Source organism: Artemia franciscana, chromosome 3 (assembly GCF_032884065.1).
Source record: "Artemia franciscana chromosome 3, ASM3288406v1, whole genome shotgun sequence".
Taxonomy (NCBI): Eukaryota; Metazoa; Arthropoda; class Branchiopoda; order Anostraca; family Artemiidae; genus Artemia; species Artemia franciscana.
In genome coordinates, this window is record NC_088865.1 from 32,665,798 (window position 1) to 32,687,269 (window position 21,472).

A 21,472-nucleotide genomic window follows, 5' to 3' on the forward strand; every position below is an offset into this window, starting at 1 on the left:
TCTGAAATAAACCGCAAGTAGAATATGGGGATTTTCTTACGAAACAGATGAGCCATGCCTGATAAAAACAAAAACACAGGAGCGCAATAAGCATTATAAATCCTGCACAAACTGTTGCAGTTGTAACAGCTTTTATTTTGGGATATTTTTCTATAAGCGACGCGAAGGTTTTTCACGGCTTGATTCACTAGAGATGAAAAGGTAGTGGAAAGTGTTGGACCGAGACACAGACCAAAGCAACTAACTAAAGAAGAACATGGAAGAATTGCAGTCCCAGCAACGAGTGGAGCCACCACATAAGGGCTATTAAAACAAATAAACTCGCATTTAGACGCATTAACTGACAGCTCAATCTTAGATAGTTCATTGGTCAATATAGTAAAATTGGAAAGCAATCCACGGCGAGTCCGGGCAACAAGAAGAACGTCGTCTGCATATGCAACAGAAGACAAACCAATATTCACAGAACTTTTAAGGGGACGAAAGAACGATGCAAGCTCACATTTAAATATACTAGAAGACAATACGGCAGAAGTTAGAACCTATCTATTTCTAGCAGCAGTTTTCACACCATGAAGTGGCAAAAACCATGAGACTAAGTCGAAAATCTTCTGAGAAAAAAGGAATAAAACAAGAGCTAAGAGCTCATATGGCACTAGTGACGAGGTTGGAAGAACCGAGAGCTCATATGGCATGAGCTCTAGCAAAATTATAAAAATCAATAGATTAATTTAAAAGAAAAATCAGAGGCTTGATGCTGATTGGCATTTAAAATAAGAGCTCTGAGACACAAGGTCCTTTTAAAAATCGAAATTCATTAAGATCCGATCACCCACTAGCAAGTTAAAAATACCTCATTTTTCTAATTTGTCCTCTCCCTTCAGCCCCCCCCCCAGATGGTTGAATCGGGGATATCAACTTTATCAAGTCAATTTGTGCAGGTCCCTGACACGCCTACCAATTTTGTTGTCCTAGCACGTCCAGGAGTACCAAACTCGCCAAAGCACTGGACCCCCCTAACTACCCCAAAGAGAGTGGATCCAGTCCGGTTTCGTCAGTCACGTATCTACGACATTTGCTTATTCTACCTACCAAGTTTCATCCCGATCTTTCCACTCTAAGCGTTTTCCAAGATTTCCGGTTTCCCCCTCCAACTCTCCCCCAATGTCACCAGAACTGGTCGTAGTTTAAAATAAGAGATCTGAGACATGAGTTTCTTCTTAATATTAATTCAAAAATACCTCACGGACGGTCACCCGCTCTTAAGTTAAAAATACTTTAATTTTTGTAATTTTTCCGAATTAACACCCCCTCCAACTCCCCCAAAGAGAGTGAATCCATTTCGGCTATGTCCATCACGTATCTAGGACTTGTGCTTATTCTTCCCACCAAGTTTCATCCTGATTACTCCACTCTAAGCGTTTCCAAAGATTTACAGTCCCCCCAAATCCCCCAAATCCCCCAATTAAACTAGATCCGGTCGGGATTTAGCACATGAGATCTGAGTTACGAGGTCCTTCTAATATGATTAAATTTTAATATGAAATTTAATCCGATGAAATTCAAGATCCGATCACTCCATCGTAATTTAAAAGTACCTCAATTCTTCTAATTTTTCAAAATTAACCCTCCCCCCAACTCCCCAAAAGAAAGTGAATTCATTCTGTTTATGTCAATCATCCATCTAGGGCTTGTGCTTATTTTTCCCATTAAGTTTCATCCCGATCCCTCCACTCTAAGCATTTTCCAAGATTTTAGATTTCCCCCTCCAATGTCACCTGATCCGGCCGGAATTTAAAGTAAGAGCTCTGAGACATGATATCCTTCTAAATATCAAATTTAATTAAGATCCGATCAACTTTTTCCAAATTAACCGTCCTCCCATTCCCCCCCCCCCCCCAGATGGTCGAATCTGGAAACAACTATTTCAAGTTTAATCACCTCTGGTCCCTGATACGCCTGCCAAATTTCATCGTCCTAGCTTATCTGGAAGTGCCTGAACTAGCAAGACCGGGACTGACAGACCGACAGACCTAAAGAATTTGCGATCACTGTATGTCACTTGGTAAATACCAAGTGCCATACAAAGGAATTTTTCTCTGGGGACGGAGTATTTGGTTGAAGGTTGGCTTCAGTATGACTTATTTTGGAAAAGGGTTATTACCAGGCTTTGGGCAAGCCATGGGTGGAAGGACTTATAGGCCCTACTAAACTGAAGGAAAACTCGACTTTCTTAAGACATGAAACCCCCTCCCCCTCGCCCTATTTTAGATAGCGCTTGTGATATCAGAGCTCGATATGAGCTCTGATTCTAGTCATCTTTGGTCTAGCTGTCATTTGGATCCGTTGCTCCATTCGCAAGTTATACTAAATTAAACCAAAAGTTTGACTTTTTTCAGCACTTAAAACCCACTCCCCCTCGTTCTATTTGAGCTAGGGTTTTCATCTCAAAACTTGATGCCTGTCACGGTCTTAGGCACCTGTGATTCAATCTTCACTGAGATGCATCAATCTCTTGCAAGCTATGCTGAATTAAATGAAAAACTCAACTCTTAATTAAGCTTGGGTCCCCATCCCAGAACTCAATGCATATCATACTCTTAGGCATCTTTATTCAATTTTCATCAACATTCATCTCCATATGCAAGTTACAGTGAATTAAATGAAAAAACTCGAATTTTTTTTTAACACTTAAAGCCCAATTGCCCTAATTGAGCTCAATTTTAATCCAAATAGTTCAATTTCAATACAAATCTGACTGGCGGTTCTCCAGCTATACTCGATTGCACAGACGGGCGGACAGACAGACACACAGATCTCAAAAACCTATCTTGATGGATACTTTCCACTATCCAAATAGATGATGATACCTGAATGATGATTTGCCATTGTTTTCTTTTTTTGGATCCAATTAGCCAACATGGCTACCTAAGAAGTTGCAAAATCCGTCCGTCCGTCCGTCTCTGTAATCACGTATAGGGGGAGAAACACTGGTTGGATTTGGATGGAAATTTTGATGGCCAGATTTGGTGCCAAGGATCATGACACACATCAAGTTGAAAGACGAAGACCCTAGCTCAAATAAAACAGGAGGAAGAGGGCTTTACCTGCTAAAAACAGTTTTTTGTTTAATTCAGAGCAACTTGCGACTGGAGTGATGGATCTGAATGAAAATTGAAGCAAAGAGGCCTAAGACCATGACACATATCAAGTTTTGAGATAAAGACCCTAGCTCAAATTTAACAAGGGGGAGTGGGTTTTAATTCCTGAAAAATTTAAGTTTTCTGTTTAATTTAGTATAACTTGCAAATGGAGTAACAGATCCGAATGAAAACTAGACCAAAGATGCCTAAGATCAGGGCTCATATAAAGTTCTGGTATCACAAACCCTATCTCAAATAGGGCGAGGGGGAGAGGGTTTCAAGTCTTAAGAAATTTGAGTTTCCCTTTAATTTAGTAGGGCCTATAACTTATGAATGGAGTGACAAATCTGAAGTCAGATTCGTCTGAATACCTGAATTTGTTGGAACGAATTTGACAAAATGCCACTGCATTGGATCCAGCTAGAATTCCCTAGACTTGTTTATTGTATACAACATTTAGACGGGCAAAGATTCATAGCTTCAGTAGTTTTACCAATAATATGGTTCTGAAGATGATGAAATGGTAGAAATCTGGTTCAGTTGACGAGATGACAAAACTTAAACACTAATGTCAGAAATATAAGCCCAAATAGACTACAGTATGCAACATTTAGCACAAAACAAGGGATTTTAGCTCACTGTCGACCAGTGACCTGTGAAATAATTTCAATTTTCTTTGTTATATAACTTTAAAAAAAAATTAAACCAAGCGTTAATCATAGTATAATTTTGTTTTTGTCAAAAACAAAAATACCTTATTTCATATCCAAAAATAGGGCATGGAGCTGTATCCGAGTTTGATTTAAATCTAAAGGTAATGTTTTCTTGTACATTGCCAAAGCACACACACACAAAATTTTCGTGTCAAAGGTAAAGTATTTGAAAAACAAGTACATTAAAAGTATCTTAAGTAATAAGTATTTCGTAATCTTACTTAAGCATCAAGTAATAAATACACCCTAAAGTTTTTACTTAAGTACAAGTATTGGAAAATTTTACTTAAGTAGTACATCAAGTAAAAGTACTTCAAGTAAGTGACAGCACTGGCCGGAATCTATGCTTTCCGTTTTATAGCTTATGCTAAAAAACTAATGAGGAACCAGAAGTTAAAATAATTTTAAGGTGATTTTTTTAGTATTTATAAGCTTTCCATGGGAACAGTTTATTTACTTTTCCTGGGGGTGTAAATTAGAAAAAAGCTATGATGATAAAAATCAAAAATGTTAACTTGTTAGTTGAAAATATAAAACACAAAATATTTTACAGCAAGAATTGTGCCAAATATTTATTTGTTTCGTATAATTAACAATTTTATGTGTAGATAATATATATCAAATGGAGACTGTTATAGTCCAGCAAACGGTTCGGAAAAACTGGCTTGACCCGAAACAAATTACGAAATAAATTGAATAGTTACCGTCCGATACGGAAAATGAAGTTTATTCCAAATATGTAAAGTTTGCCACTATAGCTCTTTCAGGACGCTATTTTGTGAGGGGAGAGGGGAGGGGCGTTAAAAAATTAAAAACCTTCAATAAATAGTGATTTCTAACCATAACACAGGAATAAACTATTTATTTGCATTTCTTGGTATGATAACTGGCACCTGTTCGTCATCATCGTAGCACAGGGCAGCAAACACGACAAGAAACTTGTCATTTTGAATTAAATGATTTTTGTTTCAAACAGTTCGTGGTAACGAAATGTAAGTTGGGAGCGACCCGGCTTACCCATTAAGGCTACCCATTACCCATTACGGGAAAGCCATTAAGGCTTACCCATCGCTCTCTAAAATTAATAGAATTTAATGAAAATCACACATCAGATTCAGTGTATCAGAGAACCCTACTGTAGAGGTATAGAGAACTGTATAGAGAACTACTGTTGCAATTTTTTTGCTAGAAGAAAGATCACGGATGTATTTTTTTTTCAGGGGTGATCGTATCGACCCAGTGGTCCTAGAATACCACGAGAGAGTTCATTCGAATGGAAATTAGAAGTTCCAGTGCCCTTTTTAAGTGAAAAAGCTGGAGGGCAACTAGGTCCCTCCCACGCTCATTTTTCGCAACTCACCGGATCAATATTTTGAGATAACCATTTTGTTCAGCATAGTCGAAAAATCTAATAACTATGTCTTTAAGGATGACTTAACCCCCAGTTTCCCCGGGGGAAGACCTGCAAGTTATAAACTTTGTCCATTGTTTGCATACAGAGTTGGTTATCCTTTCTCAATAACAAATATTATGTCTAAACAATGAACGAATTGCCTAACTTACAGCCCTTGCCCTGATGACTGTGGAGAGGTTGACATCCCCTAATTACTGGGCCTTTCAACAATGCTGTACAAAATAGTTCTCTTAAAATTTTGATCAGATGTGTTTTGGGGAATGATAGGTTTGGGGGGGTGATTGCCCTTCATTCACGTTTGACTCTTAAAAAGACACCAAAACTTTCAACTCCCATTAAAAATGACCTCACTTTCAATCAAAACGGGATGTCAGGGAAGGCTGGGGGGCCAGCTGCTCTCCATCACTGTGATTCTTCAAAGGGAACTAGAACTGCACATTTCCAATAAAATAAGCCTCTTCTAAAGTTCACACGACCACCCCTCATAAAAACGTTATGTGCCAGTGGGTCATAACTTCTGTCAACCCCAAAGGCCTTGTTATATGATGTTTTGACTATTTTTGAAAAAAAATGGCTATCTCAAAATTTCTATCCGATATATTTGGGGAAAAATACGATGTGTTGAGCACTAAAACTTATGATTTCTAATCCATTGAGCCCCCCCCCCCCAAAAAAAAAGGTTATTCGTCCGCCGTTTCCATAAGGACATTATATGCTCTGGGGGGGACACAATTTTCAGACCTTTCAACTACGCTGAACAGTGTGGCTATCTCAAAATTTTGATTGGATTTGTTTTTGAGAAATGATAGCCATGAGAGGGGGGGGGTTGCTCTCCAATGGCTTTTGACTGTTGAAAACGGTACAAGCCCTTTCAATTTCCAATCGAATGAGCCCTTTTCATAGTTTCTATGACGGCAAATGGCCATCTAAATTTTTTTTTATCGGATGCTTCCAGAAAAAATTTGACGTGGCGCGGGGTGGTGGTTTCAGCCCTCCAGTCACTTTGACTCTTCAAAATGCCACTACAACTTCTGATTACCCATCCAATGAGCCCCCTCCGAGTTTATATGACCACACTTTCTATAAAAACCCTATATACCCTAGGGCAAAACTTACAACCCTTGCCCTAACGGCTGTGGGGGGGGGGGGGGGGAATAATCCTCAGAGATATAATTTCAGACCTTCCAACTATGCTGGACAACAGGGCTTACTCAAAATTTTTATTGGATGTGTTTGGAAAATGGATAGGCACGGGAGGGGGTTGTTTGCCCTCCAATCACTATTAACTATTAAAAAGGGCACATTTCCTATCGAATGAGCCGTTTTCGAAGTTTCTAAGGAAACTCCTTCTATACTAAGTGCCCTGGTTTAAAAAACAAAACAATAATAATACAATAACGATATACAATATACAATAATAATAATAATAAATTGTGCCCATATTGGTCTTTACTTAGGCAGTGCTGTAGCACTGCCTTTGACAGTTTGTTGAGTTTTTTTGTTGTTTTTTTTAGACAAACTCTCCGATATTTCAAAAACAGTAGTAGAGTCAAGTGGAAGACGCTTTCTGGAAATTAGTCAAATACCAATTCTAGAAAATACCTGAAAGAGTCAATCGCACATATGATTTTTGGGATACAGGACTTACTCATACAAACATGAGTGAGACTACTCCATAGTAGTGGTGGCCCAATTTCTTTAAGCGGTCATTTAGGCATATACTATTGGAGCTGCTAGATCCTCAAGATGCTATTCGCATACCTGGGTCTTGTGCAATATTAAAGTCCACTTGTTTGTTATGCAAAAATATAGCACACCTGTTTCTTACATAATATGGAGTGTTTTCTTCAAAATGAGGTGTTTGCTACTTAATAGGGAGTTGCATGTCACGTAACAGCGACTGGGTGAAGTAATCTCACGTGACATGTTAGAGCTCAAGACCCGTGGGAAACTCACAGTCGTACTTAAGGACGGCGCAAGCGTGGATGTGACATAATGGTGGCGTATACGTGGATGCTACGTAATGACGAGTAAACGAGCTTTTTCTCTTTGAGATTTTTTTTCTTCAAGGCCTATGTTTCTACAATGAGTTTTTTTCCTCAAGGTATTTTTTTTCTTTCTTTAAGATTTTTTGTTCTGCAAGATATTTTCTTCAAGATTCTTTTTGTTTTAAGATATTTTGTCCTCAAGAAATTTTCTTCAGGATTTTTTCCCCATGAAGCCTTTATTATCCAAAGATTTCTGTCTGCTCTAAGAATCGAACCTAATATCAGAGATTCCCGCCCGCCCAGGAGGCTGCCTTAATCACCTTTGCAAACAAGAAATTGATATTATTAAGCCCCGAGAAATAAAATCTATGTGATAAGCTGTTTCCCCAGTCGGTGAGTTCTCTGCACATTTTCGAGTTCGATTTAGCTATGGATTGTATATTTCCTAGCCATTGTCACTGAGCAGAGCAGTTATCCAACAATGCTATTGATTATTGATCTATTAGGCACACCTGTTTTGTTAAGTAATGGTTTAAATGGTGATATCAGGAAGTATTGTGGATTGTTTTTAGCATATTTTGTGTAGTAATAGAGCCTTTGACTCTGTTCGAACTTGAATGCGCTAGCAGAGGATAAAATAAAAAAAAGAGTATTCTTATGCCTAAAATATGGTACACCGACATATACGGTAAAAATTCTATCTTTTCATTTATCAGCCTTTATCTTACTTGCTCGTAGGTTAGTTTAACATGATATACACACGGTTGGTTAGGTTAGGCTAGGTTAGGCTAGATAATACGCCATCTAACCTAACCTACCTTGTGTAGTTTGGCCTAGATTTGGTCAACCAAACCTACTAGCACGTAAGAAAAAGCCTGAATCCTTAAAAATGGTGCAAGTTTGCAAGAAATACCCATATGAACCAAGTTGTTTTTCCAGCTGTTAAAACAGGTTGACTGCAGGTAACTAGGGTGCAAAACGTTGGTCGCGGGTATCTGGGTTAGTTATAGGTTGGCTTTAGCCCCCTGTGTTGTGGGAGGCTGGTACTTTCAGCGGTCAAGTGTCTGTCTTTGTGTGTGTTTTTGTCTCTCTTACACCATGCCTTCGTGTCTGAGTGTATGTTTACCTGTCTCTGTGTCCGTCTTTGTTTGTTTTTGTGCGTGAATCTGTGTGTTTTTGTGTGACTTTGTCTCTCTCTTTGCCTGTGTGTCTGAGGGTCTTCTAGCATGTCTCTTTGTCTGTCTTCGTGTATTTCAGTGTTTTAGTATCTCTCTCCGTGCCTGTGTTTCTGAGCGTCTGTTTGCCTGTCTCTATATCTGCCTTTGCTAGGTTCTGTGTCTGACTCCGCGTGTTTGTCTGTGTTTTTGTCCCTCCCTCTCTCTCTCTCTCTCTCTCTCTCTCTCTCTCTCTCTATATATATATATATATATATATATATCTTTCTCTCTCTCTCTCTCTCTCTGTGCTTGTGTGTCCGAGCGTCTATTTTTCTGTCTCTGTATCTTTCTTTTTGTGTTCATGTGTCTGACTCTTTGTGTTTTCGTAGGTTTTTTTGCTCTCTCTCTCTCTCTCTCTCTCTCTCTCTCTCTCTCTCTCTCTCTCTCTCTCTCTCTCTCTCTCTCTCTCTCTCTCTCTCTCTCTCTCTCTCTCTCTCTCTCTCTCTCTCTCTCTCTCTCTCTCTCTCTCTCTCTCTCTCTGCGTGTGTGTCTGAGCGTCTGTTTGCCTGTATCTGTGTCTGTTTGTTTTAACATCTAACTCTATGTGTTTTTATTTGTTATTTGTATTTCTTGCTCTATGCCTGTGCTTCTGAGCATATATTTCTATGTATCTGTGTCTGTCTTCGTGTGTTTGTATGTCTGAATCTGGCTCTTTGTCTGTGTTTTTGTCTCTCTCTTTCTCGCCATCCATACCTGTGTTTGATTGTATTTGTCTGTGTCTGACTTTGTGATTGTCTGGCTCTGTGTATGTGTGTAGACCAGAACAAAGCATCTCTTGATGCTTTGTTCTGAATTTCTATGGTTGACCCTGATATTTATAAAGTCATGTGGATTCCATGCATTGGTTATGATTTTGCTCCAGATCTCTATGTATTGATTATGATTTCTTAGGAATTGTTCTGAATTTCTATGGACTGGTCTTGATTTCTAGACTTTGGTCTTGATTTTTTTAGTTCGCCTGGAATTATATGTTTTGATGTTGAAATCTAAAATTTATTCTATATTTCTACATATTGACCTCTTGCTCTCTGGTGGCTGGTCTTGATTTCAATGGTTCTTCGGGTTAGTCATAATTTTTGGAGGTTGACTATGATTTCTGCAATTTAGTCTTGTTTTTACGGTTTGGAATGTGATCATATCTAAGGACTGTTCTGTATTTCTACATATTGATATCTTGATTTCTACAAATTGGTCTTGATATCTATAGTTTGGTCTGGAGGTCTAGGGTTGACCCTGATTTTTATGAGTTTGTCTTGATTTATATGCGTTGGTTATTGTTTCTTTGAATTCCCCTGGATTTCCCTGCATTGGTTAAAATTTCTATGGGATTTTTCTGGATTTTTATTGACTGGTCTTGATTCCTACAGTCTCTACTTGATTTCTATGGTTTGATCTTGATTTTTATGCATGGGTCTGGATTTCTAAGGGTTGGGCTGGATTTTGACATACTGATCTCTTGATTTTTGTGAGCTCGTCTGGATTTCTTTGAGTTGGTCATAATTTCTATGGGGTTGCTCTAGATTTCTAAACATTGACCTCTTGATTTCTTTGGTTGTGTCTTGATCTTCAAGGGTTGGCCTTGATTTCTACAGTTTGGTCTTCGTTTTATGAATTTGTCTGTATCTATAGAGTCTGGTAATGATTCGCATATATTTGTCTGGATTTTTAGATGTTGCACTTTATTTCTTCAAATTGGTTTAGATGTTTAGAGGTTGAACTTCATTTGTAAAATTTGGTCTTAATTTTTATGGTTTGATTTCGATTTCTCTGCATTAGTTATGATTTCTATGGCCTGGTCTTGATTTCATGCATCGTTCTAGATTTCTATGGATTTTTCTAGATTTCTACATAGTAATCTCTTGATTTTCGCGCTGTTTTGGTTTTTCTGAATTTTTCTAGATTTTTAGAGGTTGGCCTTGATTTCTACAGATTGATCGTGATTTGTATAAATTCGTCTGGATTTATATGCATTGGTCATGATTTTTAGGGTGGGGTATGGTTCCTACAGTTTGATCTTGATTTCTCTTGTTTCGTCTTGATTTCTACAGTTTGATCTTAATTTCTATAGTTTGGTCTCGATTTCTACATATTGGTCTTGATTTTTAAGGATTGTTCTGGATTTCTACATTTTGATATCTTGAATTTTTTAGATTTGCCTTGATGTCTATGGTCTGGTCTAAAATTCTACAGATATTTTAAAATGAATTTCTTAAAAATCACGGGAAATACGGAAAAGGAGGCGTATAGTGCCAAATAACATCAAAATCTAACAATGAAATGACAGGCTCTCATTGTTCAAATAAAAACAAAGATCAATTTTAGTTTATACGCTTATATTTGTGGGAAAAAGGTTTAAAATGACTTAAGTGTCATAATTTGCGCCAAATAGGTCATGATTCAGCCATTGAGTGTCACAGGCTGGGATTTTCCATAGAGTATCTCGATATAATAATGAAATGCTATGTTCCTGTTGTTTCGAATGAAAAATATCCATCGGTATGTTCAAACGTCAGAAAAAGCTCAAGTGAAGATCACGAGTACCAGTGGCTTCCACCGGGCAACACATTGTCCCACGTTTGCGTGAATGGCCAGGATTCGTCAAAAGAAACGCTATTGGGAATTCTAAATTAAGTTTAAACGAAGGATTCTAGTGAAAACAGTCATTTTAGTAGGAAAATCTCTGAAAATGCCTTTGGCAGGATAATGCACACCAGAAGGTGCCACGATCCAGCCATTGATTACCACGCTGGTGTAATCAATATAATAAATCAATTATGAATAGTATTTTTGGATACTTGCACGGTTCGGTGACAAAGGTTAGGAAACATGCAATCCATAGCTTTATCGATCTCGAAAGTGTGCAGAGAATTCTCCTAGTAGGGAACAGCTTATCACGTCGAATTTATTTCTCAGGAACATAATAACATCAACTGCTTGTTGGCAGAAGTGGTTAAGGCAGGGGAAATCTCTTATCTTACCTTCAATTCCTAGAGCGGAAAATATCTTTGGATTATAAAGGTTCCCTGCGGAAAAATCTCGTAGAAAACGTCTTGAGGAAAAAATTTCTTAAAACAAAAGATCTTGAAGAAAATATCTTGTAGAAAAAAAAATCTTGAAGAAAGAAAAAAGTCCCTGAGGAGAAAAAATCCTCGAAAAAAAATCCTTGAAGAAGAAAAATATCTCTTAAAGTATTATGTAACATCCCATGTGTTCGAAAGGTTTAATATTTCTTTTTTTTAGGTCAGAAAAAAGATAACAGATGCATCTTTTGCCGGTGGGTGACATACCGAATCAATTGTCCTAAAAGATTAGGAGAGGGCTCATTCTCATGGAAACTATAGTTCTAGTGTCCTTTCTAAGTGACCAAACAAATTGGAAGGCGTCTATCCCCCTCCCATACCCTTTTTCCCCAGAGACATCCAACTGTTTGAAAATAGTATTTGGTATTTGGGAATATACGGGAATTTTTCAGGGGGGAAGGCGATTTTCAATGGGATGAATTTGCTTTGGGGAGAAAGGTTTCTGGAGGAAACTTCCCAGGAGAAAATACAAAAGGGAGGGGGACTTCCTTGCATGAAAAACTGTCTTTTTCACCTGAATAGGAGCACCGTCAAACCTAAAGCCAACAGAAAATATTCATATAGGAGGGGGTTACCCCTTACTCATCCCTTGCTCTATATGCTAAAGTTTGAATTTTTGTCCAAATTCAACGACTCCTGAAACACAAGGACCATTGAATGTGAATGAGAAGGATTTTTAAAGAACTTTAAGATTATCAGAAGGAGGGATTTTTTGTCACAACCTTTCGTTCGATTCTGTTTCTCAGAAACGCTTAAAAAATTAATGGCTATATATAGTTTTAAAATGAGTATTATTTATTTCTTAAGCAACCTGTTTAGGTTGTTGAAGCAATATTTTGAATTAAGAAATCAATAAATGGTTTTAGTTTTCATGAATGGGTACATTTGTAAATGTTACATTCTAATCTTGAATGAGGAATTTTAAATGAATATTTACGTTTGAAATGCAGTCCTCAAAATTTTGTCCGCAAAAGAAATGAGATACACCAAAAGTGGCTAAACTTTGAAAGCACTTTTCTAAATGCCCATCGGTATGTCATTTGTGTTGTTTAAGTGATGAAGTATGTTTGTCCGTGGATACCGTGAAGTATGTATGTTTGACCGAATTATCCGTTTAATTTTTGTTTATTTAGTTTTTGTCTTACATTTATTCCAATTTTCTGCAACATCTTCTCAATCGTCGTCGTGACTTTTATATTTATCTGATTATTCATTATACTACCGATTTATTTCGGGTTTTTTGTGGTTATTCATAATACATTGCGTTCATTAAAAGCTTAATTTATTATATGACTTTAATTTTAATCGTATTAGGTTTTAATTTGGTCTTTTACTTTCTTCGAAACATTTTTTTTTCGAAAAACGTTAATTCCTAAGAAATGTCCTCGTTCCTGAGAAATAAAATTCAACCGTTTTATCGAATTAGATTATTAGTCTACCGCAGTAAGCTTATGAACATGCTTTTCAATTGGAAATTTTTTTATTTATTTTTTTAGCAAGATAAAGAACAATTATTTAATTCTGAGAGGTTACCGGAAAACAAGTAACCATCCTTAAATCCTGACAGGTTTCCAGCATATGCTGTCAGCAATTTTTCTATATTCGAACATCGTCAAAATGACTGGTTTCTTGTCACGTTTTCAGCCCTCTACCGCCATAGTGAAGAAGAGATGCCAGTTATGATGCCAAAACCTAAAATAAATTGTTTTTTACTGTTTTACTGTTAGGAAATACCATTTTAAAACCAAGTTTTAGAATTTAAAGTTTTTGAATTTTGCAGCTCCCTACCCTCTCCCTGACCAAACAGCTTCCAGAGACAGCTAAAGTGGCACGCTTTTCATTTGGAATAAACGTTATTTTCAGTATCGGAAGTCAGCTATTCCATTTATTTCGTAATTTATTAGGAGTTAAGCCACTTTTTTTCAATCATTTGCTAGACTAAAAGAGCGCTCATTTGATGCATAGTAAGTATTACCAACACATAAAATTGTTGTTTTATGAAACAAATGAATATTTGACACACAATGCTGGCTGTAAAATATTTTGTGTTTTATATTAACAATTGACTACTTAACATGTTTTTAGTTATCATCATAGGTTTTTGTTTAATTTACATTCAAAAAAAGTAAATAAAATGTTTCTATGGAAAGGTTAGAAATGCTAACAGTGTCCCCTCAAAATTATTAAAACTTCTGACACAGCATTTCTTCTTTGAGCATAAGCTATAAAATGGAAAACATAGATTTTGACCACCGATTTTGGTAGAGAAGTACTTAAGCTTGCTTTTACCGAAATTTTCTTAACTGATCCGAATATGTTTTTTTTTATTTATTTTTTTATTGTGAACTTTAAAATATCCGGCACCTAGTATTTGCCATTTGCTTATGTACATTCTGATATTCTGATGTTCAAAATTTTCCCTCTTTCTACTGTCAGCTATTTAGTTACCCCCCAAAGGTTATTAAGGAACCAGCATGTTCTTGTGCGTGGTCTCTTCTGAACTAAACACATAATTAAAAAGGGTATTATACTATTTGATTCCCTATTGAACACCGTTTCCAAATATAACGGAACTTTGATTTTTATGGTTTGCATTATTTTTTTGTATTTCTTTCTCATCGACAGCTGGTTCATGATGCTAAACAATGCCAATTTGAAAACAAAAAATCAGCGAAGTTTCATATATAGTCAACGGCTATATTTAACCCCAATTATGGGAGGAGGCTGGGACATAGTTGTTATTGTAGCTAACATTATGTTTGGAAACGGCGTTCAATGGGGGAACGAGGAGTTCTACTCTTTCTTTATTATAGTGTTACTTCAGAAGAGGCCAGGCAAGAAGGTGTCATCCAAGTACTATTACTACTAACATTACCTCACCATAGTACGGAATCGACTGTGGCAAACACACCTACGCAATCTCTTCCTCAATTCTAATCTATCCAAATTATCCCTCTTTAAACCCCCCAAGACTTTTAATTACTCTTGAAACTTTCCTTACGATACCCCCCCCCTTCAGGGACGACCTGCTTCTCATTTGGCCCTAGATAGTGGGCCGATAATGGCGATCTTAAGGTATTTGTCACCCTTCATCCTCAAAACACATCCTAGCCATTTTAACCTTTCTGTCATTAAAGCCCTATAGAATCGGATTGAACCATATTTTTCGTACAGCTTACTGTTCGAGATACGGTCATTCAGTCGGGTGCCCAAAGCAATCCGTTGACAATTTTTCTGACAAAACATCTAGTAAATCCTCCTCCGTCTTTTGGGGCGCCCACCCTTTAGAACTGTACTGGATCACTGTCATCCCTGTAACTTCGAATATTCTAATCTTGGTTCGCAGACTAATCTCCTATTCTTCCAAACTTCTTCCCACTTTGAAAAAACAATCTGAGCCTGTGATTTACATAAGCGAATAGGATGAAATCGTGCTAAAACTCGTGGCCAAGGCAAACATGGTGGTGGCTGTGAATCGGCTTGTTTCGATTTTCAGCTGAACAAACATGTCTAACAGCACCAGGTATAAAGGACAGCTATTTAATGTAAGCCGGTTTTACATTCAAGTTTTTCTATTTCTTTCCATCTCTTTTTCCTCACTGATTCCAACTTAAAGAGCAATGACCGGAAAAGGTGCTACTAAAGTTGACGATGTAAAGTATGTCCAAGAGATCAGTTGCTTAGCCTGTAAGTTAATTTTACTTTCTGTTAAATTTGAAAACAGTGTGATTCGTACATTTGGATGAAATCATCTTTTAATACCTTTGGCGTGCTCAGTTCAGAATTCGTGAGTATAAACATGATAATAAATTCGATTTTGTTTCAAATTTGCTCTTCAAAATTAACATTTAGCCTTCAAATCAAACAGTTCCTGGTAACGAACTGTAGTAAGGAGCGACCCGGCTCAATAGAAACCAAAACTCTAAAAAATGGAATTTTGATACCAATAGCTACATCAAAAGAATCGCATTAATACTGATTTTAAATATATAAGTTTCATCAAGTTTAGTCTTACGCACCAAAGGTTACGAGCCTGAGAAAATTTGTGTGATTTTAGAAAATAGGGGAAACACCCATAAAAGTCATAGTATCTTAACGAAAATTACACCATCAGATTCAGCGTATCAGAGAACCCTACTGTAAAAGTTTCAAGCTCCTATCTACAAAAATGTGGAATTTTGTATTTTTTGCCAGAAGGCAGATCACGGATGCGTGTTTTTTTTTTTTTTTTTTTTTTTTTTTTTTTTTTTTTTTTTTTTTTTTTTTTTTTTTTTTTTCCAGGGGTGATCGTATCGACCCAGTTGTCCTAGAATGTTGCGAGAGGGCTCATTCTAACGGAAATGAAAAGTTCTAGTGCCCTTTTTAAGTGACCAAAAAATTGGAGGGCACCTAGGCCCCCTCCCACGCTAATTATTTTCCCAAAGTCAATGGATCAAAATTCTGAGATAGCCATTTTATTCAGCATAGTCGAAAAACCTTATAACTATGTCTTTGGGGATGACTTACTCCTCCACAGTTCCCGTGGGAGGGGCTACAATTTACAAACTTTGACCAGTGCTTACATATATTAATGGTTATTGGGAAGTGTACAGGTGTTTTCAGGAGGATTTTTTGGTTGGGGGGGGGAGGGGTTGAAAAGAGGGGGATATACTGGGGGAACTTTCAATCGAGGAATATGTCATGGGGGAAGAAAATTTCCATGAAGGGAGCGCAGGATTTACTAGCATTATTTTTAAAAAAAAATAATGAAAAAATAAATACGAAAAAGGTTTTTTCAGCTGGAAGTAAGGAGCAGCATTAAAACTTAAAACGAACAGAAATTATTACCCATATAAGGGGCTCAACTCCTCCTAATACCTCGCTCTTTACGCTAATGTATTTTTAGTAATGTCAACTATTTATTCTACGGCTTTTGTGATTCAGGGGTCATTCTTAATGAATTGGGCCAAAATTTAAGATTTAGTGTAAAGAGAGAGGTTCTGACGAGGGGGCGAACCCTCTCATATGTGTAATAAAAACATGAGAATAAAAAATTCTTTACGTAAGCTAGTTTGTAAGTTACGTATATCTTTTACTAATAAAAAGATTCGTAAAAAATTAAAAGTTCTAGTTGCCTTTTTTATTAACCAAAAAATTGGAGGGCAACTAGGCTTCCTCCCCCGCTCTTTTTTTCTCAAAATTATGAGAAAGCCATTTAGCCCCCCCCCCCCAAAAAAAATATACAAATTTCGTTATAATTATTTCTCTGCGGAGAGCCAAAATCAAAACATGCATTGATTCAAAAACGTTCAGAAATTAAATAAAAAAAACAACTTTTTTAATTGAAAGTAAGGAGCGACATTAAAACTTAAAACGAACAGAAATTACTTCGTATATGAAAGGGGCTGCTTCCTCATCAACGCCGCGCTCTTTACGCTAAAGTTTTTTACTGTTTTAAAAAGAAGAGTTGAGAGAAAGAGTCAAACTTTAGCGTAAAGAGCGGGTTGCTGATGAGGAAGCAGCCCCTTTCATATACGAAGTAATTTCTGTTCGTTTTAAGTTTTAATTTCAAACAGAAATGCTGCTCGTTTGTGGAATCTTATTGTGTTTCTGGCAAAATCTTAAAGTTAAATTTACAGACTAAGGTTACTTATAAGATTAAATATAAAAAAAACTAATTTTTTTAGCTGAAAGTAATGAGCAACATTAAAACTTAAAACGAACATAAATTACTCCGTATATGAAATGGGTTGTCCCCTCCGCAATCCCTCGCTCTTTACGCTAAAGCTTTTAATTGTTTTGAAAAGTAGAATTGTGACAAAGAGTCAAACTTTAGCGTAAAGAGCGAGGGATTGCGGAGGGGACAGCCCATTTCATGTACGGAGTAATTTCTGTTCGTTTTAAGTTTTAATGTTGCTCCTTACTTTCAGCTAAAAAATTTGTTTTTTTTTTATTTAATTTCTGAACGTTTTTGAATTAATGCATGTTTGGTTTTGGCTCTCCGCACATAAATTATTAAAATGAAATTTGTATATGAATTCTTTTTTTGGCTAAATGGCTTTCTCTTAGTTTTGATCAGACAATTTTGAGAAATAAGGGGTGGAGAAGGAGGTCTAGTTGCCCTCCAATTTTTCGGTTACTTAAAAAGGCAACTAGAACTTTTAATTTTTAACGAATGTTTTTATTAGTAAAAAATATACGTAACTTAAGAATTAAATTACGTAACAAACTTTCATAATCTTATATTTTTGTTATGTATACGAGGGGGTTTGTACCCTCGTTAATACCTCGCTCTTTACACTAAATCGTAAGTTTTGTCCCAATTCTTTAAGAATGACCCCTGAATCAGAAAGGCCGTAGAATAAATAGTTGAAATTACTAAAAATACTTTAGCATAAAGAGCGAGGTATTTACTCCTCCTAAATACCTCGCTCTTTATGCTAAAGTATTTTTAGAACCCCTCATATGCGTAATAATCACTGTTCGTTTTAAGTTTCAATGCTACTCCTTCCTTTCATTTGAAAAAACGTCTTCAAGTTTATTTTTCATTGTTTTCTTATAGTAATGCTAGAAAATCCTGCGCCCTTTTCATTGAATTTTTCTTTCCCCATGACAGATTCCTCCAAGGAAAGATCCTCCAATATAGCCCCCTCCCCTCAGCCCCACCCCCAAACAAAATGAAATCCCCCCTGAAAACGTCTGTACACTTCCCAATAACCATTACTATATGTAAACACCGGTCAAAGTTTGTAACTTGCAGCCCCTCCCCCAGGGATTGTGGGGGAGTAAGTCATCCCCAAAGACATAGTTATTATGGTTTTTGACTACGCTGAACACAATGGCTATCTCAAAATTTTGATCCGTTGACTTTGGGAGAAAAATGAGCGTGGCAGGGGGCCTAGATGCCCTCTAATTTTTTTGGTCACTTAAAAAGGGCACTAGAACTTTTCATTTCCGTTAGAATGAGCCCTCTTGCGACATTCTAGGACCACTTGGTTGATACGATGACCCGTGGGAAAAACAAAACAAAAAAAAAATAAACAAATAAACACGCACCCGTGATTTGTCTTCTGGCAAAAAATACATAATTCCATATTTTTGTAGATAGGAGCTTGAAACTTCTACAGTAGGGTTCTCTGATACGCTGAATCTGACTTTTGATGTAACTTTTGATGGGTAAGACTAAACTTGATGAAACTTATATATTTAAAATCAGCATTAAAGTGCGATTCTTTTGATGTAGCTATTGATATCAAAATTCAATGAGTTTTGGTTACTATTGTGCCGGGTCGCTCCTTACTTCAGTTCGTTACCACGAACTGTTTGATAGAAATCTTGCTAAAAAATATACTGTTCGACTCTCCATTCAATGTCCTTTCAAAATATAAATAACTACTGCTGCCGCTATTCCATCCCTATTCCCCCTCATATAGCCCTCTGGTACCTACAACCCACCCCCACCCAGATACATCCATAAACTATGTACAAAAGTTTGCCCTATTTCTTTTTATTTGTTTTTTTCTCAAATCGAAATAAAAGGCACAATTATAAATATTAACTAACGCAATGCATCACGTTTAATAACGGAGGAGGGGATCTACCATCTTTCTCAATTCCCCAGTCTTTACGCTAAACTATAACTAGCGTCTAACTGAAAAATCATATAAAGTTATGGCTTCATATTCAGGCTTCTTGTGGTAGGCCAATGTCTGACACTACATTCAATATTTGACAAAAAACAAAATTTGCCTTCAAAATACGGCTTTACCAGTATCAGCATGGTTTGGTTGTTTCGGTTTTCCTGAGTCTCAATGAAACAGTGTTGTAAATAGTGCAAAATTAAGAAGAATGTGTCGTAATTGTAATGTTCCTTTGGCAAGGCGCGTCTCTAACAATTCCTCTATTTTTTCCAAGATTAGCCAGAAAGAGCTCGCTAAATTTTCGCAGTTCATAAAATTGACTTACTAATAAAGTGAACATACCACTCGATGCCTTCTTCTATATTCTTTGCGAATATAATAATTGCTTCTACTGCAAATACCAATTTAAGCACTTTTTGACCTAACCTAACCCAAACTAACCTTATTACAAATAATTTTTGCACTGAGAAAATGTAATATTATTTTGTTGAAAAGGACCAAGAAAAAAGTGCCGAGAAAACAGTATTATTTTGTCGAAAACGACCAATAACTCATACTTTAATTGAAAATTCGTCATTTTAAGAGCTCAAAAAGTACAGACTCAAAATTTGCGGTAGAACCGATTACCATATTCGTAAAGAACATAAAAAAAGGCATCGAGTGGTATTTTCACTTTATTGGTAAGTCAATTATATGAACGGAAAAAATTACCGAAAGCTCTTTATATTATTAAGTAAATGTTAGATATAGTGCTGGTGTGGGCCAGTGTTATTCCTATTACAGTGTCTCCCGTATGATATGTTATTTAAAAGGTGCAAGCCCAACTCGTTGGACACTGATGATATTTCATTATACCATTAAAATACGGGTAGGAGGAGGGGACAGGAGAACTATTGCTCTTCTAAAATTTTTGTCCCCCCTTTAATCTTGAGAAATAAGGTTCCTTGGTGTTTAACAAAAATAAAAAAACTAAATTGACCTAAATTTTGGATTTTTAAAATCTTCATTAGAAAAAATAACAAAAAAAAAACTCATGGCCTCTTTATTTTCAAAATATGGTGCTTCCGGTGGGTACCAAAATTTGGCTGTAACCTATATGATTTTTGGTCATAAGTTACCCCATAAGTTATCATGGTACTCATATGATGGCAAAACAGCCAATTTTATTTTTTATTATCGATGCAGGACACTGCGGTATGTAAGAGTGCTAGTATCGAATTTTAAAAGTAAAGACCATCTAACAGTCTTTAGAGTTAATTTGAAGCTGAAATTTGGGAAGGGTACCTGCCTTTTGTCTGGTTATGACACTGATAGACTCCAGGACATGGACGTGTACAACTTCCCGTCTAGGGGAGGGGGGTCGAGTCTGTGACGAAAGGGGTAGATTTTTGGGTCAAACCAACTAATCATAAAACCTTAATTCACCACCAATTGCCATATTTCCTAATAAATTCTATATCATATCATCTATCAATTATCAAATTACTCTTACTGGACTTATTCCAGTAAGAGTTATACCTGGTGCTGTTAGACATGTTTGTTCAGCTGAAAATCGAAACAAGCCGATTCACAGCCACCACCATGTTTGCCTTGGCCACGAGTTTTAGCACGATTTCATCCTATTCGCTTATGTAAATCACAGGCTCAGATTGTTTTTTCAAAGTGGGAAGAAGTTTGGAAGAATAGGAGATTAGTCTGCGAACCAAGATTAGAATATTCGAAGTTACAGGGATGACAGTGATCCAGTACAGTTCTAAAGGGTGGGCGCCCCAAAAGACGGAGGAGGATTTACTAGATGTTTTGTCAGAAAAATTGTCAACGGATTGCTTTGGGCACCCGACTGAATGACCGTATCTCGAACAGTAAGTTGTACAAAAAATATGGTTCAATCCGATTCTATAGGGGTTTAATGACAGAAAGGTTAAAATGGCTATGATGTGTTTTGAGGATGAAGGGTGACAAATACCTTAAGATCGCCATTATCGGCCCACTATCTAGGGCCAAATGAGAAGCAGGTCGTCCCTGAAGGGGGGGGGGTATCGTAAGGAAAGTTTCAAGAGTAATTAAAAGTCTTGGGGGGTTTGAAGAGGGATAATTTGGATAGATTAGAATTGAGGAAGAGACTGCGTAGGTGTGTTTGCCACAGTCGATTTCGTACTATGGTGAGGTGATGTTAGTAGTAGTAGTACTTGGATGACACCTTCTTTCCTGGCCTCTTCTGAAGTAACACTATAATAAAGAAAGAGTAGAACTCCTCCTTCTCCCATTGAACACCGTTTCCAAACATAATGTTAGCTA

General features: G+C 36.9%; 2 protein-coding genes across 11 annotated transcripts in view; one reads left to right on the forward strand and one right to left on the reverse strand.

Moving 5' to 3' along the window:
* Window positions 1-14,872, reverse strand: part of LOC136025181 (probable methyltransferase-like protein 24) — an 83,194-nt gene extending 68,322 nt beyond the window's left edge. Inside the window, exon 1 of one of the 2 annotated variants that reach the window (XM_065700960.1) lies at window positions 14,735-14,872. In XM_065700960.1, the coding sequence (XP_065557032.1) occupies window positions 14,735-14,752 (18 nt within the window). In that variant the 5' untranslated portion in view covers window positions 14,753-14,872. Of the gene's footprint in view, window positions 1-13,088; window positions 13,122-14,734 lie in introns of those variants that run through there. The other variant, XM_065700959.1, reaches the window with a different exon arrangement.
* Window positions 1-21,472, forward strand: part of LOC136025179 (uncharacterized) — a 187,732-nt gene that overhangs the window by 58,295 nt on the left and 107,965 nt on the right. For 5 of the 9 annotated variants that reach the window (XR_010617034.1, XM_065700956.1, XM_065700957.1 and 2 more), the window contains exon 1: window positions 15,207-15,342. The exons of 3 other annotated variants lie outside the window; for them this stretch is intronic. The gene's annotated coding sequence lies outside the window, so the exon portion shown is untranslated. Of the gene's footprint in view, window positions 1-15,110; window positions 15,343-21,472 lie in introns of those variants that run through there. One more of the 9 variants, XM_065700952.1, reaches the window with a different exon arrangement.